The 23,349-nt window shown below is 37.4% G+C and overlaps 1 protein-coding gene across 1 annotated transcript in view; it reads left to right on the top strand.

The window, feature by feature from the left end:
• Window positions 1-23,349, top strand: part of ADAMTS9 (ADAM metallopeptidase with thrombospondin type 1 motif 9) — a 64,032-nt gene that overhangs the window by 35,159 nt on the left and 5,524 nt on the right. Inside the window, exons 22-31 of the mRNA XM_053469348.1 lie at window positions 43-207; window positions 816-935; window positions 1,450-1,539; window positions 2,126-2,293; window positions 2,396-2,683; window positions 2,939-3,100; window positions 3,299-3,475; window positions 13,960-14,127; window positions 16,777-16,950; window positions 22,968-23,138. Coding sequence (XP_053325323.1) covers window positions 43-207; window positions 816-935; window positions 1,450-1,539; window positions 2,126-2,293; window positions 2,396-2,683; window positions 2,939-3,100; window positions 3,299-3,475; window positions 13,960-14,127; window positions 16,777-16,950; window positions 22,968-23,138 — 1,683 coding nt within the window. The remainder of the gene's footprint in view (window positions 1-42; window positions 208-815; window positions 936-1,449; window positions 1,540-2,125; window positions 2,294-2,395; window positions 2,684-2,938; window positions 3,101-3,298; window positions 3,476-13,959; window positions 14,128-16,776; window positions 16,951-22,967; window positions 23,139-23,349) is intronic.

Genomic DNA, 23,349 nt, shown 5'->3' with positions numbered 1-23,349 from the left:
TGTAGTTTTTGGTATTCTTAAGCACTTTATTTACTGTTCCAGTGCCTTGTGACTTGTGGAAAGGGACACAAACATCGTCAAACTTGGTGCCAGTTTGGAGAGGAACGATTAAGCGACAGGTTCTGTGATGCGGAGACCAAGCCTGTATCCGTTCAGACATGTCAGCAGCAAGACTGTGCATCATGGGAAATTGGGACATGGGGGCAGGTAAGCAGCGGCTCGATCACAGTCCATGTCACAATGCTTTTTCTTCTTCTTCTTCTAATTTTTCGTTATTTGGTCTCCAGTGGGAACACTGGATTAGCACGAATCTCAGAGCCTTCATGGCTTCAAGGGGAACAAATAGGAACGGTATGGAATGTTTGGCAGAAAAATATTCCATGACTTTCTGTCCATAGTATAAGTCATGGCTCCAGACGTCTTGTGGTCTGCAGTCAAAACCAGGGTCTTTGGGGGGGTCACAGATATATTCAAGTATTAGAGAATCAACCAACGCACCCCTTGAATTGGGTGGTTGGTTTATCAAGTTAAGCGCCATAAGGTTGGTTAATTGAGATTAAACTGTTTTCATTTTTATTATTTTTGCTTGTAAATATAATTCAAAAAAATATTTCTCGAAGCCTTAATTTAAGTATTTTTATCTCCTTGCTGGAACGCAATAAATGAAGCATGTTCCGTCCCTTCCAGTTGGTTAGCGCATTGACCCAGATTTTCGCTGTAGAAAGAAATATATTTTTATACCTGAACTGAAAAGAAATATTTTCCATCTTCGTGTCGCTGATCCCAAATGTTTCTCCCAATGTTCCCGCTTTTAGTGTACCGCGCCGTGTGGATCGGGTTACCAAATGCGGGCTGTGAGATGTGTCGTCGGAGCTTATCGGGCGGTGGTTGAGGACAGTGAATGTAATGCAGCGACCCGACCTACGGACACTCAGGCAAGTGTCCTTTCTTATGTTTCTTTCCCTATTCTCTTTTCCTGCTAAATTTAACCCTAAAGGTGTTGTACACCTGCCATTTACCACTGTATTCCAGAACAGTCCCAGGTTTTAACCCCGTTCTTCAATATCCTACAGTCCCATTCTCTCCTTTAACCTAATCTAATATTTTTAAGTATGTCAGTGATCATATAGATTACATTTTGTTAACAATAATTGATGTTAGTAAACTGTAACCCTTATTATAATTATGAGTCCTGAGTAATTAATCGGGGAATTTAATATCCTCCGTCCGTTATTGAATTGTGAGATTTGTAGGTCCAAAAAAAAACCTTTTTTTCGACAAATAGCTCTCTAGATTTCAGTGAAAAATACCCTTTCTCATCTTCAAAGGAAAAAAAGGTCGGAAAGCGATAGAGCTCGAGCAGACTCAGTGGTGCTTCTTAGCAACAAGTTCAAAAAGTCATTAATTATGGAAAGGAAACTGCTTAACAAACCAAACTGCTTTTGACAGGACTGTGAAATAACTCAGTGCCCGGGCGTTATCGAAACAAAACAAATTGTGCACAGCAGGACCCAGTGGAGATTTGGATCGTGGACACCTGTAAGTCAAACCTTCGCCATTCACTCTAACGTTTCCATTTAGTTAATGCTTTTTTTTAGAACTTAGAACTTTGAGTTCATCAATCTGACTACCCCCAAAGACTCTATTTCTAGTTGATTCACGTTTAGGGAATAGTTGATTTTGTGAAATAAAGATTCCGAGTTATTTTATTTTAACCGTTCCGTATCACGGACATTTCTAAGCTTCTGAATGTGGTTTGCTCTATATTGATATTGATGATGAAACAATATCAACGACACAACTATACAACCGTAGGGGGTCTTCAGGGTCACAATACCTTCATTTTATATCTTTTCCAAGATTTTGTGTTTGAAGTTCACCAGCATTGGAAAACAACCCTTTCTTGGCACCCGTTTCGGTGTCTATGATGGCGGCATGGGGGGCATAGCTGTCCGAGAAATGCGTTGGGAGAGTTCCTGCATGAGTGCTGCAAAGTCTTTGTTTGAAACATTAGAGAGAACATTTAGGTCTTGGCTTATATTCTGTGTTCCAAAGCTATCGTCCAAAGTTACCTTGGGAACCTTCGCACCGTCTCCATCATCATAATCTTCTCAATGTTTTCCAGTGTTCCGCGACTTGTGGTAAAGGGACCAGGATGAGATATGTGAGCTGTCGAGACGACCAGGGCTCAGTGGCTGATGAGGCCGCCTGTTCTCATCTTCCTAAGCCATCAGCCACCGAAATGTGCTCCGTGAGACCCTGCGGCCAGTGGAAAGCTCTTGAGTGGAGTTCTGTAAGTGCGCAGCTGATTTATCCATTTAAATAATTTCATTATGAAAGCGATCCATGTGTGAGAGATATAACGCAATAATGTGTTTTTTATTGTTCCCCTTAGTGTTCAGTAACTTGTGGACAAGGCAAAGCGATGAGACAAGTCACCTGTGTCGATTTCCATGGTCAGGCAGTTGACCGAAGCGAATGTGACCCAGATGACATTCCTGCGACTGACCAGGAATGCTCCATGTCCCCGTGTCATTATATAAACCATGATTTTGGCAAAGCCGTTCATCCTTTTCCAAACCTGGACCCCAGAGTAAGATCAAATCAATCTCCAGTCATTCTGAACAGAAATAACGGTCCTTCACACAGCGGTAACCAGTGGAGATCTGGACCCTGGGGAGCGGTAAGTACTTATAATTATTAATAACTTGGATTAGAATAGACATTGATCCATAATAATACTTTTTTTTCTATCCATGATAGACTGTTTAAGATTAATATATTGGCGAGCCAGACATTAACACTAACTGGGTAACAAAGGCCTGCTTACTTTGCAGCCATACTGTGGGACAAAGAAGGTTCATTAAGGTCCATCGTTCTATTGATATCAATTTAAGAAATTGTATTTAATAATAGATGAATGCCCCTTTTTTTTCAGTGTTCTAGCACGTGCGCAGGGGGATTCCAGCGGCGTGTTGTTGTGTGCCAGGATCACAATGGCTATCCTTCAAGTAACTGCGAAGAAAGAAGTAAACCGGTGGAACTGCAGTCCTGTGAATCTGGACCATGCCCTCAATGGGTCTACGGCCAGTGGGGAGAGGTGAGCGTGGTTTTGATCCTTTTAGTTTATTACAACGAGGAGCACTCTTGCGATAACTCATCAAGTTATTAACTTAGCTAATAATCCAGCAATTATCCAAATTTATTTTCCTACACAACACGGTTACCAAATAGTCATCAGCGTTGCATATCCGATCGCCGTATGGTTACATGATTTTTTATTCTCCTCTTCTTCTAGTGTTCTAAAAAATGTGGAACGGGAACAAGGACTAGACTCGTTGTGTGTCAGAGGCCTAATGGTGAAAGATTTAATGATCTAAGCTGTGAGGTCCTCGAGAAACCCCCAGACCGAGAACAATGCAACATACATAGCTGCCCTCTAGATTCCGGGTGGAATTCTGGTCCATGGAGCGCGGTACGGCCATAAATATTTCTACACTTGATACTTGATAGAAAAATTTCCCATTATTAATTGGTCGGGTCAAGGTCTTAAAAAGCCTTTAATTTATTTATTTTGGGTTTTTTTAACCATATAGTGATGGTTTAACCACAATGATCAGTTTATAGCAGATATATGACCGAAGATAATTGGGGGGAAAAAACATGCTAAAAAGATTTTATATTTATTTTATTTTGTTCAGGACATTGGTTTCATTAGTGGATCTTACCATGAGTTATTTGACTACAGCTGCTGATTTTTTGGGGTTAAATACTTCTTTTCAAAAACATTACAGACAAATATTGGTACCTCAATGAGATACAATGGGTTCTACAGCGCAAGAAAATTAGAACGCCTAGTTACCAGTTAGCAACCAAGTTCATTTGAACCCTCGTTACAAAATATTTAAGCTTTTTGTATGACGTATAATTTATTATATGTTACAAAAACACAAACTTAGACTTTCAAGGGTCAGTAAGGAGAAAATATCTTGATCATCAATCATGACCGCTTTACATTAAATATTTGTGTTTATTTTGGAATTTTTTTCAACTGTATACATTTTTTTTAGCAGTTTCCTATCGGTGCTAAGTTAACCTCATTCATTCACTCAAAAGTGTTTTTTTTTGTTTTTTTTTACAGTGAAATACAACCAGGTCTTAAATAAACTTTGGGATTGTACATAATTTCCGTAAATGTCCTGTAAATGTCGTAACTTGGTGCCAAACCTAATTTTGTATATTTCAGACGCACAGAGCTTGAGATATAAATATATATATAATCTGGTTTTGAAGCACTTTATACGTATATAAAGTTATCTGTAATATATTTGGATTCCTGTTTAAACATGGTTTTAAAAAATGATATTGCAAATGCTTCCAATCACATCCTGAAACCATTTGAATGTCCTGATTGTACCTCAGTCTTATTGTACATATTTTGATTAGCGTGGTGCTATAGCACAACAGGGACTGTTTTTTATATATATTTAATACAAGGTGCATTTTTCATCATTGAATATGTGATTAGAATATGTGAACTCGCTAGTCAATGCATGATATTTGGGGGAAACGCTAGAAATGTTGTTGCGTTGCGTATGCTTGAAAGTTTACGGAAACACCAACTTCGGACGCCTTTTAAAATCTGTATAACTTGATATATATCTCAATTAGGGGATCGACCTTATAGAATTAAGCGCAACATTATCACGATTTAGAATGGTTTATGTATATAATTGTGAAGGAGATCACTTTATAAATTGTTTGTTGGTGCTTTTAACATAGCTTTTTCTCTATTGTACAGTGTGACAAGCTTAAAAGAAAATAAAAAAAAATATGTCTTAAAAAGAAAATTACTCAACTAATTAACCAAAATAAGTATCCAGAGGCCAATTCTAAGATTTCTTTTTCTAGCGTATGGGCAAAGCTTAGACTTGGATACAAAGTTTAAATTGAGGAATCAGTTTTTCATAAAACTACAAGATTTGTACACAACCCCATCTCCAAAAATCTTTTTTTTTCTGAAAATTCTAAAAACTGTAGCTGATTAAATCTCTAGATTTTTTTTCCAAGAGTAGAAAATAGCAATTAGGAATCATCTGACATGTTTTGCCATATATATATATATATATATATATATATATATATAACATTTCCCGTTGCATTTCGCTTTTGGGTTTTCGATCACGTCGCTGATGTCGCCCCTTTTTTCAAATTTTTTTCCCTGTATGAAAATACTGTAAAAGTTTAAAAAAACAATGAGAATTGAATTGATAAAAGGGAGCGACTCTCTCTCTCTCTCCCCTCCTTAAAGAATGAACCGTTGTTGTAAATGCATCAGTATTAATTTATGAAATATTTATCTAGATATTTCATATAATTACTATGTTAGTGACATTTTTAGTCATGTTTTATTAGTCTGTAGAGTCTCTTAATGAATGTGCGGTAAATAATAAAGGTTACATACGATCAAAATGCGATGGGAATTTTTATACTAATCTTACATAAAAGATACAAAACGAAAAGGTGTTTTGTGAATAATAACCATCCAACATCTTTAGTTATCAGGACCTTCTTTAATAATAATGGGGCTCCTTTGTGGCCCCCATGCAGCCTCGTTGCACCAGCTCCCTAATTCCGAGCTCAAAGGTATGATGTCATATCCTGGTGCTCTGCGATATCCGGTTGTGCACAATTAGCAAGATTAGTAGAATCATAGAAATCTACAATTTCCCTGCAGATCGGCCCCATTCGGCCCCTGTCTAGTCACCCGTTTCTCCTGCTGTAAAGACTCAAACCTTAATCAGTGGTTGGTCTCGTCTTAGATTCAGGAGCCATATGTGTATCCCGTGCATGTTTTTAACCTGGATTTATCGTATCCATATGCAGCAAATCCCAGACTATATTAATTGATATGTCGATCGATATTATTGACCCAATATTGATGGAGTCATCTCTGCCATGTCTAAAATGTATTGTAATAAAATGTATTTATTTTTCCAGCATTGTAATTTAATTTTATATAAATACTCCCTGCCTTTGCAGTGTTCGACGCTAAGCGGTAACCATTAAAGACGAGCAGACTCTAACGCCACGTGTTACTTGTTTCCTTGAGGTTACTGAACGAATATAAAGCCATTATATCGGGTATTTTTTATATATATATTCTGGATAGATCTGTGAGGAATCTCTAGTAAGGGTCACGATGTATAAGTCAAGGAGTTACACTGGTATCATTGATAGTTTATGCATTTTTATTAATATAGAGTTATTAGAAATTCAGTTGAGCGAAGGGTATGAATAAAGTCCACAAAAAACAGATTTTTTTTAGGAATTAAATTAGTCTTTATAAGCAGCAAAACCAATTCAATGACCATACATAGCCTACGTTACCGCCGAATACTGTTAAGACATTAAAGTTTTCCTTCTTAGGTGATTGGCCAATATTCCATTTGCAAAACTGTTGGGTTTTTTTTACTGACGTGAGCCAACCGTTAATTGGAAAGGTCCATTCAAAATGTAAAAAAAAATAAACCCTTTACATGAACAACTCATGAAACGACATACTCTCATACGTAAAATGAGAACACGTAGAATGAGATCACTAAACAGAGTATGTGGAAGTAAAGCATTCTAAATATATATATATACGGGGTATGTATGCAGAAACCAGTCGCTGCCAGGGTTAATTTTGGCTATGAGACAGACATTATAGGGTGTTTGAACGGTTAAAGTAAAAATAGACACTAAACGTTTGGGCAAATATTAGGAAAATGTCTGTTGACGTGTGAAGTAGAGCAAAGCTTGCATGGCTGAGGCCAGGACGGCGGTTTAGTGGCGGCCAGGCCTCCTTTGCCTCTTCACATAACAGATCATGGGGTCATTATGTCATATCTGTACATATCAGGCCCCCGTGAGGTAGAACAGGAAGTGGGATCCATGCTGCTGGATGTACAGAGCTCACACTTCCTGTTGGGGTTATTTTTACAGGTTTATTAATATTTACTAATAAATACCGTTCCAGTCGGCAGCTTGGTTGTCTCGGTATACCTGTTATCTCGATAGAAAGTTGTAGGAATAAAATTTGTCAGCATCAGAGTTCATCTTCATCTCTGTATAAAATGCTTCCCCCCTTAAAGAGGGAAGAGGGATTCCCGAAGAGGGAATAAATTAGAGAATATTTTGAGTGAACCTTCGCTTTACTAACTTCTGCGCGATGTAACATTATGACCTATAAGATTTCTTATGTGTTTCTGGCGACTCGTTCCTATTGGCTGAGTGGGTCAACATCGACACCCAATAACAAGTTGGATTGTTGTCTGGGATGCTTTTCTGTTTAGAACAGAATAAAGTTGTTTTTTTTTTACCTCAGTATGTGGCATCGGTTGGTTTCCGTTCCGTAATTGAAATCCTAAATATTTGTGTTCTGGATCCTAAGTTGTGCTTCTCCCACGGCGTAGACACTGCGGAATTCTTCTTACTAGGCGTAAAGAATCCATGTTTCACTGTTGCTGCCTGACTAGGCGAGAGGTATTTTGTTTTGGCGTGAAGCTGGTACAATATTAGCCCTCTTTACTGTATGAGATAACACTTTATTTGGGGGGGGGGAGTATCTTCATGAGCCACCGGGATTGTCTATTGATAAACGATCCAAAAGATATTGAGTCTTTTTTGCTTGATTTGTAGGTGAAATGAAACATTTAATTTGACTGACTTAAAGGGGAAATAATGTCCACTTTGCCTCTCAAAAATGATCCCACTGGGACACCGTCCATGCCAATGGCACAGTAACTCTAAAGCCATCTCCACACAAGGTGTGCTAACACCATGGATCCACGTGTTTATGTATAGAGAGATTGAAGTTGCCCAGGGCAAGGAACCCAAGGATACAATTTCTATGGTTCCGACGCTGCTACTTGTGACACATTTAGGGTGCCATTACCGGCATATGGGAGGCACTTAACAACAAACTAGTCTGTTCCTCAGATAAAGCAATAATTTGCTGTAGAGGAGGGAAGGAGACTTGCATATTTTTGTACATACACTAAGTCCTGTGATTCTAATGGCTACCATTTTTCTGCATGTGGTCCAAGGCATTTAGGTTTACATTTCGGTAAAAAAATACGAGACTCTTCTTCCAACGTATTTATTATTTGTGATCTGCATATGCTGTTGTTTTTAGATGCTTATATCTCTTTAAATGCCTTTAGAATGCATAGTATTAATGATTTCATTCTGTTGGTAACCCCACAAGTCCTCTCCAACCCAGGCTTCACGAAGCAGTGACCCATAGCATTGTATGGTGATCACACGATGGCTTGAATCTCTGTTTCATGAAGCCCAACCATTGTGGTCTGTTGAAAGACCTCTGATTAAGGGGAAAGAGGGTCACAAAAGATTCCACTCTTTTCAACTTGACATTTTCACATTCTCATCGCTTCGGTCCCTTTAGATGTTTTTAGCTTGTCCCTTTCTGGCCCCTTCATCTCTTCCTTGCTCTGTTGTCCTTCATTTTTATTCACTCGTCCTGTTGGCCTCATCTCATTAGACGGACTGATACATATATAAGAGAACACAGGGACGTTCTTTTTCTTCCATCCATTGAACAAAGTAAAAACATTTTGTGGTTCCTGGGACCTCCAGCAGTGAAGGTTTTCAGTATCCCTCATAAGCGCAGGTGGCCCTTTCATTACAGGAAAACCATCCCCAAAATAGTGGCGTCCACCATACAAAGCAGCCCTCGTAGGAAATATTGGATTTCCAAGAACCTGTCAGTTAAATTGCAACAGTTGCCAAAACACTGATTGTATCCAGTTTCGCTGTGTTAGTCCCTTGTTTGTGTAGTTAACCTTTTTAACCTATCAAGTCTTGCCTATCCATAGTGCCATGAATTAGTAAATGTACTTTGCTTATAAGTGAAGCAAAATGTTTTTTTTTTTCATGCATATTGTTTATTTGTAAAGTATTTTATTCACTTACCTTTCATAACACATAATACTTTTCAAAATAATATCAGTATCCTTCCATTCCAATTTCCTATGATGGAAAAGCCTCCTTCCTGTGAGAGTTATAATTGTCACATTGTTGCTTGTGTAACCATTAGAGGAGACATAGTGTAGAGGAGGTCTTCTCCTCTTTTGGACGTGTTATTGGAAATTAACAGCTGTTTTATGACTGTTCTAAACTATCCCCTATCATTATGGAGAGTCTGCGTCATCTACTCAATTCACCAGTAATCCATAAAGTATAAACAAGTGAAGAACCTCTTCACATATATTTAATTAGACATTTCCACCTAAACTACTCTTCTCAGGTGCTTGGAACAAAAAAAAACAACCTAACAGAAGGAGTTCTTCTCTCCTGGTTGGCTGTTAATGTGTCTTCTCTTGTGTGGTTTGTTGTTGGTGTTGACATCAGGCAAAGGAGAAGAGCTGGGTATATGCCCGAGAATGATACTATGGATGCTTTTGTGTTTGGGTTACCCTGAATGATGCATTGTTTGTAGGAACTTTAAGCTAAAGATGTCCTCCAGTATGATATCATAGTTACCTAGATCCCTCAACATGGAATTTTATAATATGAAGAATCTTTATTGCTATTGAGGACATAGTCCAGGTAGTTATCATCGTGCACAGGAATATTTGGTGATAAATCCCCCTTAACTGAAAAAAAATGAGCAGCCATATAATTACATGCGCTAATAAAATCACTCAAATCAGATCCCCAAGTCCAAGTCTGGTTTATGATACCATCATGTCAAAGCACCTATGTTGTATGTTTTTATTGGCCCCTAGTAAGCTATTTTTGGCCCCAAAATCAGATTACAGCTAGTTTTCACTTTTCACAAAAAGTTGGCCGTATCAAGGAAGAAGTCCTTAGCGTGCATCCGCAGCCTGTAAAGGGGTAAAAGGCAGAACAGTTATTTTAAGTTTATCTCAACAGCAAAACAACATTATTTCATTAAACCAGAATATCGATAATATTAATCGCTGATTTTTCTCATTTGTCACTCATTTGTACCGTATGTGTATCCTTTTATGTAGTTCATTAAGCCATAACATTTAATGTAAGTTTTGTATCCAAGTAGATACTACCGACTGATCATTATTCTACGAGCAAACATTCCCTTTTCTCATTTTACCGGTAGCAGATGTAGAATTTTTATTAAACCAAGCAGATCTAAGGTTTTCACACAAAAAAATCCCTTTTTATGCATTTATTTCGTCTGTGACAAATAGCTATAAGTAATTATCTAATAAATCATACTTCCCAAGAAGGCACCTTTTGACACTCTGTAGCAAGTTCATAAAAAATTATTTAAGACTAGAATCTATAAATCCCGTAACTTTTGCATGTTTGTTCAGCCAAATGCATAATTAGACTTATTTCGCCATTTTTGCTGAGGCATTGGATATGCTTCCTTAAAGTTTTGGGAAGAAGTAGAAAATCTTCGAGATGGGAAAACTATTTCCGAAACTCTTAAACACCCAAATAATGGATTTTGATAATTTTGGAATATTTCACACCATATTTAAAAGATATATATTATATAAATTTCTTTATACAATATACACAATTAACAGCATTAGGACGTAGGTGGCTGCTAATGAAAGTTTAGTTGTTTATTGCTCTGCGTCATATTTATTAAAAATGTACAAAGCTATTTAAAGAGGGACAACTTGTGGAATCCACTTTTTGGATGCCGTTAATGGTGATTGTAGAATGTCCGGCATTGCGTTGTTTCTATAAATTCATAGAGGATTATTAGACTGGAATATTTTCCAGGCGTGGGGTAGGAAAGCAATAGAATTTCCAGGAAAAGCTACTTAAGGAACAATGGTTACCGTAAGAACGCTTTAGTGTTTCAATCAACGTGGATTTTGTAAATATAAGGACTGGGCAACCAAAAACGTATATTTATTAAGGACTATTAATATCTTCTATTCAATTTCTTAATGTTTAGATGACAACCAAGAAAGAGTTGTGTGTCAGAATGTCCATGTTGCTAAACCGCCATAAACTTGTCGTGCTTACTTACGTTTAAGATTTAGATCTTCATTCCTGAAAAAAACCCAAAATGTCACGTTATTTGGAAGTAAGCATTTCATTTCCAGTTGTATTGTTTAAGAGTTTTGGAAGAGTTATCTTGGAATTTGTCTTCGTCTCCCCGGACGTTGAGCCATCCTCGTTTGGTTCACCATATTTTAAAAATGTAGAGCTTCAAGAACTTGTGTAGGTCCTCAACATCTCCTTTATTTTCCTTCTGTGGTCATAGAGAGGTCACTCACCAATAATGTATGTAGGTATGGGGGTTAGGGGTACCATAATGATATGTTGTATTAACTTGGGTTAACACCTTATTAAGTTATAACACCTAATTGTATTGAGTCTGGTCAATTTGGTCTCAAGTTAAAGCCTGCGCCCAACTTTAAGCAAGTAACCATGCGCTACTCTTTGGCCATCTGTTTGCAATCATTAACATGACTTCATAGCCGTTCTTTGGATTTAAAGTGTGGAATGGCATTGGCACCCCCGCTGACCTGTATTCACTTCCACTTGTGTTTATATGTACTTAAGCTCTGGATGAGAAAGGAAGTAACAGATTAGTTAGAGTAGAAACAGATTGTGTTAAGCCAAAGGATAAATAAGGACCAGGGCACCAAAATGTACAATTAGATTCATCTTGTACCGGAAGAACATAGTAATCCTCACTAGATATGGCTTGAGACTCAAATAAACCTTGTTAATGAACTAAGCTAAAAATGTTTAATGCCCAATACACCCCGAAGATCTAAAATAAGCAGCTCTTTGACTGCTGGAAGGACCAACGTATCAGACAATCGATAGATAACATGGGAACTTGTGCCCTCGGAAAGAACCCCTAACTACTTTATCTGGACAAGTTGACGTTCTGAGTCTACCTGCTGTGATATTATTGGCAATTAATACGTTTGACAAAAAGTGAGAAACTTTTACTTGAATTTTTTATAGCAAAATGACTTTATTTTTACCATTAGAGTATAGAAAATGGTCTACAAAAGTTTAAGTGACTAAAAGTTTCCTATTATGTCAAATTAAGACATCTGGTGGCATTTTAAAGGCCCTATCACATTATTTTGTCAACGTTTTGGTCGTAGCTGCCACTGGACCACCAATGCCTACAAAACGCATCAAGGGAATTGCGAGTATCCACTCGCTAGTATCACCGCACATCCAAATATTCTATTTATTTGGTGAGGAAAGTCCAATTTTCCGCCATGATTTTTCCACAAAGGACGGAAAGTGAACACGACTTGTTGTGATGCCTCGGTCTATCTCGTGATCCAGAATATCAGCTAGATACTCAAAGCCATTCTAAATTCCTGTGTAATTCAGTTGCAAATAAGCTGGACGACAGCTTAGATAATGTATGATACGTTATTGGTTGATTTTAGTTCATTGTTTGTTTTTGTATTTTTGGGCAAATCTTTCAAATTTCAAATCTTTCAAATTTGTTTTAGAATTGTTCATATGTATTTTTATAAAATTAAAAAATTGCTCTCGTGAAAAATGTGACCACACAGCGCGAAAAGTTGCAACTGTGACTATCCGAGCAGAGAGGGCCGATCTCACTCTCAGCAAAGTCATGAGAGATCTTTATTGGGTTTGATTTTTAATTGTCTCTTTTCGCGTCACTTGACAATATATTTAATGAATACTTAGACAAGCCGAGAACAGTGTTCATATGACTGCTCTGACATATCCAATTAATTTTAATCTTTGGGAACACTGAATTTGTCTATCAAAGGATAGGGTTTACTGACCATAAAAAATAACATTCTTTTAGTAATAAAGGCCCGGGCCGTCAGAATGCGCGCCAATTTCGAGGGGCGGAGATGGAGGCTTTTTTTTTAAAAAAAAAAAAGAAATTCCAATTGAAAAAATGTCACCGTATTAATCTTAAAATTAATTAGAATAAATTTGCAGTTGCTAACACATTTCGGAAACAGCGGCGCTTAACATATTCATGTTACAAATTGTAAATTTATGTCGAAAGTTTATGTATCACGCTGAGCAGGAGGCCTATTCTACAAGTAAGCTGTCATGTTTAATATCAGTCACGATACACAACTCTTTTGATTCCAAAACCTTTTTTAGAAGAGTCTAATCACGAATCAAAGTGAACTTGTTACATGCCTGCATGCCAGAATGGGTCAGAATGGAAAGTGTTCATTGAACCTCTTTTGAAAGGTTCAGTTATATCACCTTAGTTCTAAGCTACAAAAATATAGTGTTTTTTTAATGTAAAATGAATGCTTTTTAATGACCAGTAAAATAGAAGGAAAACTTTTCTTGCTGTTGGGTATATCTAATAATATTTCATTTGGAGCGTTGGAAAGTTGGTTGGGTGTATAAATATTATTTCATCTAGGTGAAGTTGTCTTCACCTTGTCCCATCAATATATCCGAGGTAAAGGAATAAGTGAATCCATCCCTCAAGTCTTGTGTGTTATTACTCTCATATTCTAAGTTATTTTAATGTGTATGTTACAGTTCAAACAGCCAACATATCATGCAAATTTACCTTTACTTCACATTATTCCTTGGTGAACTTTACAGTAGAATTCTACTGTCAGCCCAAACAGGAAGTTGTTACTTACTTCCTGTACTCTACCTGCATTGTTTTAGCAGAGTATGCCGGAGCCTCTTGTGCCAAAGATTGTTTCAGGCCGATCAGGCCCTCTGTAAATCTAGTAACCCAAATATCTTAGGGCGAGGCAGTTATTTAAACCACGTGGTGGGGCAGCAAGATGGCGGTATACAGTGTAACAAAAAATAACACAGCTCAGTTTATTAATTCCTATTTAAATTAATATAAAAACTAATTAATCTCATATAAAACTAGGGATAATCTGTAATGTTTTTGCTGAAAAAAAAAAATCATCCAAGGTCAATTAATAATGATATTATATTACATTACAGTGTTCTGTCTCTTGCGGACGTGGTGTTAAAACAAGGGCTGTGTATTGTGTGACGAAAGATGGAACCAATATTGGCCATGAATACTGTAAACATCTTGCCAAACCAAATATACAGAAAAAGTGCAGGGGCGGCCGGTGTCCCAAGTGGAAAACCGGAGAGTGGGGGAAGGTAAGACTCCCGTCTAATGCTTCATTCTCAGCACTGTGTTTGTAGAGATAACTTTATGCATTTTTGACAGGTATTTTTTTAAAATTTACTGTAAAATTTTAATTTTTTTTTGAACTTTTTGAGACTTACCTCTTCTAACTAACCCTGTTATTCATTTAATATATTTTAGATTGAGGCATTAAAAGAAAGTAACTCAGGGACAACGTGGTAGCGGGATAGGTCCTTGGGGAATTCAGAGCTCCTACTGTGGGTTAATTCTGCGAAGGGGTCAAGGTTATTAATTTGATCTGACCTGGAAAAGTAACTATGGCAGAAGTTCTTCCAAATCCCCATAACCAATGGCTTTAAGCTGTCAATTAAATATATGTATGTAGAATTCCTGGGTTTTAGCTCTTGACTGGTGATATATATTATGTTGGACACTTTTTTCAGTAAAGTACCATTAATGGGGCATTGAAGCTTGCATCACTAAGCGGCTTCGTCCGTCTGGTTCACGTAGAAATCTCATACTATGATCTCTATGTTTGAACCTTTTTATTTACTTATTTATTTTGCACAAAATTGCAACAAATTGTCCTGAGACGCGGTATTATCTTAGAGACGTCTTCCTTTATTCACACTCTACAGAACTCTTGGCAATTGCGTCTAAATGCCCCCTTGAGAATTTTTTTTCCACCCTTCTACAAGGTGAAAAGTTGACAGTAGAACTAATCAGACAAAACATTTTAATTTGGAACAATATCTCAGTTCTCAGTTAATTTATCGGGGAAATCACCATTACAGATGGACCTCATTAAAAGAAAACAGATGATATCTGTCGGATGATACATTTTTTGTTACATTCTATAAGATTTGCGATAAAGATATTTCACTTTGGGTATTCTAATTAAAGGGAAGTTATGACCTAATTAAAGTTAGAGATAATTATGGCTGTGATATGCACAGCGTATCCGCGACTCAAGCCTTATTGATGAGAACAGCCTCGCTTAATAAAAGAATGTAGTCGAGGAAGATTTTCGTTGGTTTCCATGACGATGGCTCCATGTTATGAACATTGATGAACAAGTTCCTTGAGTACAATTACTAGGTTACCCTTTCCCCAAGTCCTGGCACACAGGTGAGACAGAGGACTTCATTCTTGCAACGTAATAACAATAATGACGACATTGATGATATACCTTACAAATACTTTAAACAAATATATTCTGGATACATTTTTTTAAGTTAATAATTAGGAACTTTGTCTCTGGAACCTGTATAAAAGACACAAACTGTGTAGAGATAGCATCCCATAGCAAAGTTGAGATCTCATTTCACTGGGGCATGGAAGTTTGGTTACTCTCCAGCTCTTTACACCCTACTGCTACCAGTGAGGATACTTAGACTTGTAGTCGTCAGTTGGATACGTATGTATACTGTGGAAAACACAGCCTGAACTGGATACTCATGACTTTTTGCTGTGCTAGGTTTGTGTCCCCGTCGGTTTTCACATGATATTTGCCACTTGTTTCCATGCGCATGTAATGTTTATGTTGCAGAAAGTGCTTAACAAAAGATGGCACCTCAGCGTGGCACTGCCAAGATAAACACAGACTAGACAGCAACCTCTGAGCACTTTGGCACTGGGCAGATCTGAGCAAATAGTTCGTTTATACAGACAATGTATTTCCCGCATATAGCAGGAGCATCATTTGTACATCAGTGCTTCTCCCTGTTGGTTTTTTTTCTACTGTACAAAAAAATGTAAAAAAAAAATATATATATATATAATATATAATTTTACTGCATTTTACATTGATGCTTCGCCCTGTGAGGATTTTATTTACTATTAAAAAAAAAATAATAATAAAAAAAAATATATAATAATATAAAATATTACTGCATTTTACGGGGAGAGGGTCATCAGTTAAATTAATTGTTACAAGCCGCGCACTGAATTAGCTATTCTTTTTATTTTAAAATTATTTAGAATTATGTTTGGGGTTTTTTTTTTGGTCTCCCCAAATTCGTAACATAATAATTGCTTATGTTAACTTCGTCAGTTGGAGTTTTCACTGGATTATAATAGGGCTGTTGTTAACCCTTTGGGTGCTGCAGGGAGCTAAGCATAGCAAGAAATCTTTGCAAGTTTTATAGTTGGAGAAACACAAATGTCACGCTGCAGCCCCTCTTCCAATAAGAGTGTTTTGCCAAGCAATAAATTAAAATAACTTAAACAATAACATAAAATAATTGTTTTCTGGAACAAATGTGTCGCTGAACAAAATGCATTTTAAAATGTAAAATTCTCATTGTATCAGTAATATTTTTGTGAGATAAGTGCTTTATGTTCATGTACGACCTAGAAGTATTTTTTTAACCTCTTGGTTACCACGTGATGATGACATGAAGGTCCTGAGTAATTGAATAAAGATGATTTTTTTTAAAAAAAATGTAGTTTTATATCCCCCGGTAGGTAATTTTTAGCGGTAATGGATAAACTCAAATAACTGATAAAAAAAAAAAAAAAAAAGTTAATTTAGATTCTGAGACTAAGATCTGACGACTAACTTTTTTTCTGAAAATAATCAAATTAATGTCGAGACTGGCTTTTTAAATTAAATTAAAAAAAGAAAACAAAAACTTACGCTTTTCCATTCTTCGTCTCAGTGCTCGGTTACCTGCGGCAGAGGAACTCAGCAGAGAGATGTCCACTGCCTCCTTGGTCCTCAGAAAGCATCCGCAGACTCCGCGTGTAATCTTTCCAAGAGACCAGCATCCGAGCAGTACTGCCAAACGGCGGATTGTCCGGCTTATACTTGGAAAGCAGAAGAATGGCAAGACGTAAGTAGGAGAAGACATTCGGGGCGGGCAGTTCCGATAATATTCAAAACATACAAGTAAGACGCTCGTCGTGACGCTGGAAGGGATCACGTTACTCCGGTGAGGTGTGAGCTGCTAGGCTGAGTACGTGCGCAGATTTTTGTCAGATGGCCAGTTTACTCTCCGCAGGGTTTCAGTCTGCTCCTGATACAAATCAGATGACCGACGGTGATTTTTTTTTTGAAGTCCATCCGACAGCCTGCCAAAGTAAAGCCACCCTTTCTTTTTTTTTAACATGCCTGAGCATGAAACAACCAGCCGCCTATAGATTTTGAAATCTTGGTAGAAAATTCTATTTCGTGCAATAAAAATCCAAACAATATATACATTTCTTATAAAAAAAAAAATCTTCATTAAGAGAATAGATGAAGGTCAATGAAAGGGTTAATCGGCTTGTGTAGAATTTCTTCTTTTTTCTGCAGAGTTGAAGGAAATTGCAGTGAAAATTGTCACTTTACCCAAATCTTACACCTTAAAGTAAATAACTAATTCATTAATTAATTTCTTGTTCCCTGGATTTGAATGATTTTTGCTCCCCATTCAGTTATCCTTCCCAATTAGCCATTCTAATAATGGTAGGAAGAGAAAGGAGAGACATGAATTTAAATAATAGGAACATTACGATTAGGAATTGCTTCAAATGGCACATGGTCTACACATAAGGTGCGTTTCTAATACCATTTGTATGTCCTTTAATATGTTTTAATCACAGCTTCCATGCGGTTAATTAATAACTTCTAAACTCTCCGAACAATTTTATTGGCAAACTAAAGGCATAATTTATGTTTTAAGTTGTTCGTCGGTTCTTGTGGCCTCGGCCAGGTTTAGAAATACTGAAACAGAAAAGGATAATTGATGGAATTCATGTGTTTTTAAATGAATCAGAGTTAGGATTACTGTTGTTCCTTTAGAACCAGGTGAGCTGATGTGAGGTCGAGCCAAGACCCGGCTTGACCCACGTCATCGTAAGGGTAGATTTTTGAGCAAAAGCTTCTGCTCTCCTTACACTTTAAGGTTGTCTTAACCTGTCCTAAAGAGCATCTCTCTCAATAATCTGGGCTGGTCGTGCCTCATTCCATGCTACTTCATCTTCTCTTCAAAGTTTATGATCACTGGTGATCCTCTACATGGAGACCTTGGTTGTAGACAATAATGTCCTTGAGCAGACACTTTGTCTTCCGCTGATCATAGTTTCCCTGCAAAAGTCATCCGGATCTAAAATGTCTAAAGGTTCCCTGAATCTACTTTGCAGTCTAAGGTTGTTAAAGTGTCAATCATTCCAGATAAGGACATAAAAATTCTCATAATTTACCGTTTCTAAAGCTGTTGAAATCCAACATTTTTTTGGTAGTGCAATTGTTAGACAGCATGGAGAGACATACAACTTGTGCTTTAATGTATAGACTGTGTAGGGGGTGTCTTTGTACACAAGCGATGGGTCTTAGAGTTGAGTTGACTTGTGCGCCTATAAGTTTAAATGGTAGGTACGATACATTAGCGTGTGTGCATGTGTGTAAATGGTGATAAAGCAGACTGTTGACTTAAAAAGAAAGAACACAAAAAGTTCATTTGTTATCAAAATGTATGTGTCATTGTTTGCCCACTTTAAATCTTGGAACTCGGAATGCTGAAGAGATTGTTCCGGAAACCGATCCCATGAAATACAAAATGTACATACAAGACGCAAAAAAAATAAATAAATGAATGGAGCTTTTTGGCTTGATATTTGGGATTAAACATATGCTGGGGCAAACGCAAATTCAGCTTCCCAAAGTCATTATCAAAAAGATATGTCGCAATACAGTTAAAGGTTAACACGCGGAGAACATATGCATATATATCTTATCTACGGGGGATTTGCCAAAGAATCTGACATCTTCAGAAAAGTAAGACACAAGCAGATTTTTCTTGTTTGTTTTTCGCCTTTACATAAGTTATAGGTCAAAAGCAGAAGATAAGCAGGAGCAGAGCTAACGTTAAGACATTTCCTTACAATTACAAAAAAAAAGGGTTTAGTACCAGTGATAAAGAGCAGTGACTTAACACACCCAGATTTCATCAATATTTCATGGACTTATCAACATTGCTTGATACCCAAAAAGCAGATGTGATAGATCCGAGAGTTTAATGGTTAAAACAGACACCAGTTTAGAATGCAGCGGGAATATTGTTCGTTCTACAAAGACTATTCTAATAAAGGAGGTTCCACCTCACCGATATCTCAGCAGGTTCCTTCAAAACACCTGGACAACTCAACTTGGCCTTCATACTGTTTAGCAAACTGAGTAAAATTAACGTTTGATAAAGTGTCTCATCAGACAAAAATGAATTAAACATTGTAAAATAAACACTTTCACTTCATTAAGTATATCTTAGATACAGACCATGAGCAGCGGTGGGATATAGCATCTTCCCTTATGTTCTACACTGTTGGGGGAGAAGTCTTCTCTCTACTCCTCAAACAACCCTGCCCCCTAGTGGCTGGAAGACCATACTTCAGCTAGACACAAAAGATTGTGTAAGGCGAAGAATTAAGTCCTAATGCAACAAGTTATCATTAGAAACATAATTCCTTGCACTGCTGAAGGCACAAGACTTTCTAAGAAACATTTCTTTACATTAACAATTTTGCCAGGAACACTTAATTGTCATGTGCAGGCATTAGCTTGTTGCCTTGGAAGCTGAAAGAGCTCCCTCTTCCTTCCTTTGGAGGAACAATTATGATAAGATTAATTTGGTTAACATTTTTAATTTTTAAGTCTAAGTAGAGCAGTGCCTTTAAGGTTTGTCGGAGATAATTAATCCTCTTTTTGCTCATTTTTTTTGCACATCTCATCTTTAAAACCTCTGCCAAGTAATTTTGCCTCGAAAATTTAGGGAACATACGAGAATCTATTAACTGCTTCCAACCACATGGTCAGCAGCTTTGGTGGATAAATTGTTTAACACCTTCCAGGCAATGAGGTCGATGCCCCCCCCATAGCTTTCCGGACTAAATGGGTTAAGATTAGGTGCCATCGAATGATTTCAAACATTACACCGTGTGCTCTCTCTGAAGGTTCTTAATGAAGAGTACAGCTTGTTTGACTCTGTCCTGATCCCTGTTAATAAATCACAGCGTTCTAGAATTTACACACACTATTTTTCTTTGTTTCAGTTTCAAAGTAACTGTGGGGCGATTTCTGTGGGATAAGTGCTAAACGAGTCGTTTTCTGAACAAACACGCATTTTCTGTCGGTTGCTGTTAGCAGAATCCACATTTTTGGTGACAGCAAAAGATTTGGAATAGCAGACAAGGCAGAAGGCTAATCAGAATGTATTAAGTGCAACTCTGGAACATTGAATTTGCTGGCAGATCTGCCCCATTCGCCCGTTTTTCCTGCTGTAAATCAGTCGTTGGTCTTATCTTAGATTCAGGAGCCATATGCCTATCCCGCGCATGCTTAAATACCTCTTCTTCTGAGAGGCAGTTCCATTAATCCACCGCCCTCTCAGTAAAAGAAACCTTCCTTACATTCCATCTAAGCCTTTGGCCCTCTAGTGTGAGATTCTGGCCCTCTGGTGTGTTGATTAGACAGCCAGGTTATTTCGGGGTTGTCTTTGCCCCCAACTGGCATCTTTTGCTAAATAATGGTCCTTTGTGTCTTCTCGATGAGATCTTCAGATCTGAAAGGTATTGAGGTTCTACCACCCTACACTCATGGATCACCACTCTTGACCGCTTTGACCGCTTTAAACCGGTGTAGATTTCTGATAAATAAATTGAGACACTTAGTATTTATTTACTTTTTTTTTTTTAACCTTTACGGCAAAAATAATCCAGATTCATTTTGTGAACCCGATTAAAGTGTTTTTAATCTGAACTCCCAGAATATATTGCAGCGTGCGCTAATTCCAGTGTCCTCTCTCTCCTCAGCCCGACGACCAAATCATGGCTTTCAGAGTGGACATTGGAATTTAGCTGCACCAGAGTCTTCTCTTAACCACTTTTTTAGGGAACCCCGGTAAGTATGGGGTTCACGTAACAGAAGTTTACATTTTTTTGACGGCAAATTCTGTGTTTTAAGATTGTTTACCGTTTTAGCGCCTTAGGCGATCAGCCTTGTAGAGCAATGTCTTCATTCCATCATCTGAAAGTAAAAAGTACGTTATTCGAAAGATTAATGGGATTTCTTGCTACAGATTCAAGCAAATACCCATCACAGACGGAGACTGTTTGTTTATTATTGGTTTAGGAGATTTTGGGGTCATTCGAGGACCAAAAAGGGTGGGCTGGGAAGGCGAAGCGATGAAGACTTCTAATCTTCCTTTAGCTGTTTTGAGACCCAGCATGAATTATGTGGATTTAGCAGGTTTTACACTTCTTGCCACCATAAATAATGTTTTTTATCGGTACTGGGATTTCACTCTTTCGTATTGGGAGGCTGGGAGTTGGTTGTCGTGTTTTTATAATTGAACTGTATGAGAATCCATGATATAGAACGGTGTCACCACCCATTGGTAACGGCCCTCTGTGTCTCGATGTTGATTAGAAGGTAGGATCTGCCACCAGGTGGACAACCCTGTGAACTTCATTTCTGTCACAGCTACCTGTAGAGATGGTAGACCAGCCAAAGGAATTATACACAAATGTATTTATTCGCTATTGAGTAGGAATTATGCTCTCTAGAATAACTCTGGTGATTTGTAGTCTTCATTACTATGGAGAACAAAAGAGTTGAAAACCTTCCAGTATGGGAACTATAGTTCCCATAATCCTTTATAGTTCCTTATAAATATATATTTATGGCGGCTGGGGATATTAAATACGGCCACTTGGATACCTTTGAGATAAAGTAGCCATCGTGACCATATGTTAAAGTTAAACGGTCGCCATATTGGATTTATGTTGACACTGATATGTTGCAAATATATTGTACAGCACTACGGATTTGATGGCTCTATATAAAACAATAAATAATAATAATAATAATAAATATATTTTGTAGTCCTAGAAGTTTCCAAGTGTTCTTGCTGTTTTTTGTTGTTTTTTTTATTAAATAGTATTAAAAAATGAAAAGATTTAGTATACAAAACAGGCAGTAATTAGGTTGATTGATTATTTGGGTCAGAATTGTAATCAGTGTTTTTAAAACTATATGTGTACATAGAACTTGGTGAGGTCGCGCTTCCCCTTGGACCCTTTTGAGGTCGATACAAAATGCCACCAACCAGTCTATGCGGTGGCACCACATTTCACTTCTGATAAGGGAGCCTAAAAAGGTCAAACAAGACTCAATTAAGAGATCTACAGTAACCTCTGAGATCCTTTGTGAATACTTTTAGTAAGTGATCCCGAGTTCTACCCCAAGTTTTAGGTACTTAGCCTGTAGCCTCCAATATACGTCAGTTACATGAATTCTCGCAAGGGCTTCAAGCTTGAAGATTATGTAAATGGTAAATAGCCTTTAAAACAATAATTCTCTTTTACGTGTGTTTTAAAAATGCCTGTTAGTTTCCCAAGAGCTCAAAGAAATAAATGACATAATCTGCTTTTAATTTGAAAAGAACAGGCAAGGGGGGGGGGTTACGTCTGTCTATGAAATTTTGGTTGGCTTGAAATTCCCGTTGTATAATCAGGACATGTGAGGGTAGGTAATGGGTCTATAAAGGGAGTCATATTTATTTTACAGCTAAGCATATGCAGTTAATTTGGAATATCGCCCGAATCGCTGCAACAGTTTATTTCGAGTCCTGAATGGGACACTACTGCCTCCTAGTGGCCAGAAGCTGTTATTGTCCTCAGAAGGCTTTCTATTTTATTCCGATTTCTATACAAAATAACATTTTTGGGTAAAGAGCTTTTTTGTTTCTCCCTACTGTTATTCATCTTGGTTTGGGAAACATTGTCCGTAGAGTTAAAAGCGCTGCCTTCTACCATTTTTTTTAAAGAATCATTATTGACTTCTAACGCGAGATACATTTCTTTCTGATACCAGTGTAGCAAGACCTGCGACGGGGGCTTCAGATATCGGAAAGTCGTTTGTCTAAATCAAGATAAAAAAGAAGTCCAGAGCGTTAACTGCGATGAAAACAAAAAACCGTTGGACGTCGAAAGATGCAACTCACAGTCGTGCGAATATGTCTGGATAACCGGAGAGTGGTCTGAGGTAATACCCTAGCTGTGATGTAAATTATATTTAGCAATTTTTTTTATTATTATTAGTTTCTGGACAAAAATATTTTACCAGTTTCAGTTAAAAACCATCACAACCTCTATGAATGGACATCATTGGTATTGGTATTATACGTGGACCAAAAACAACGATTCATTTTTTGTTTAGTTTTTGGTCCATTCGTTCTCAGACAATGAATTTTGTT

The sequence above is a fragment of the Spea bombifrons genome, chromosome 6 (genome assembly GCF_027358695.1).
Source record: "Spea bombifrons isolate aSpeBom1 chromosome 6, aSpeBom1.2.pri, whole genome shotgun sequence".
NCBI classification, from domain to species: domain Eukaryota; kingdom Metazoa; phylum Chordata; class Amphibia; order Anura; family Pelobatidae; genus Spea; species Spea bombifrons.
Note: the sequence above shows the minus strand (reverse complement) of the source record. Positions and strands in the feature narration are given on the sequence as shown.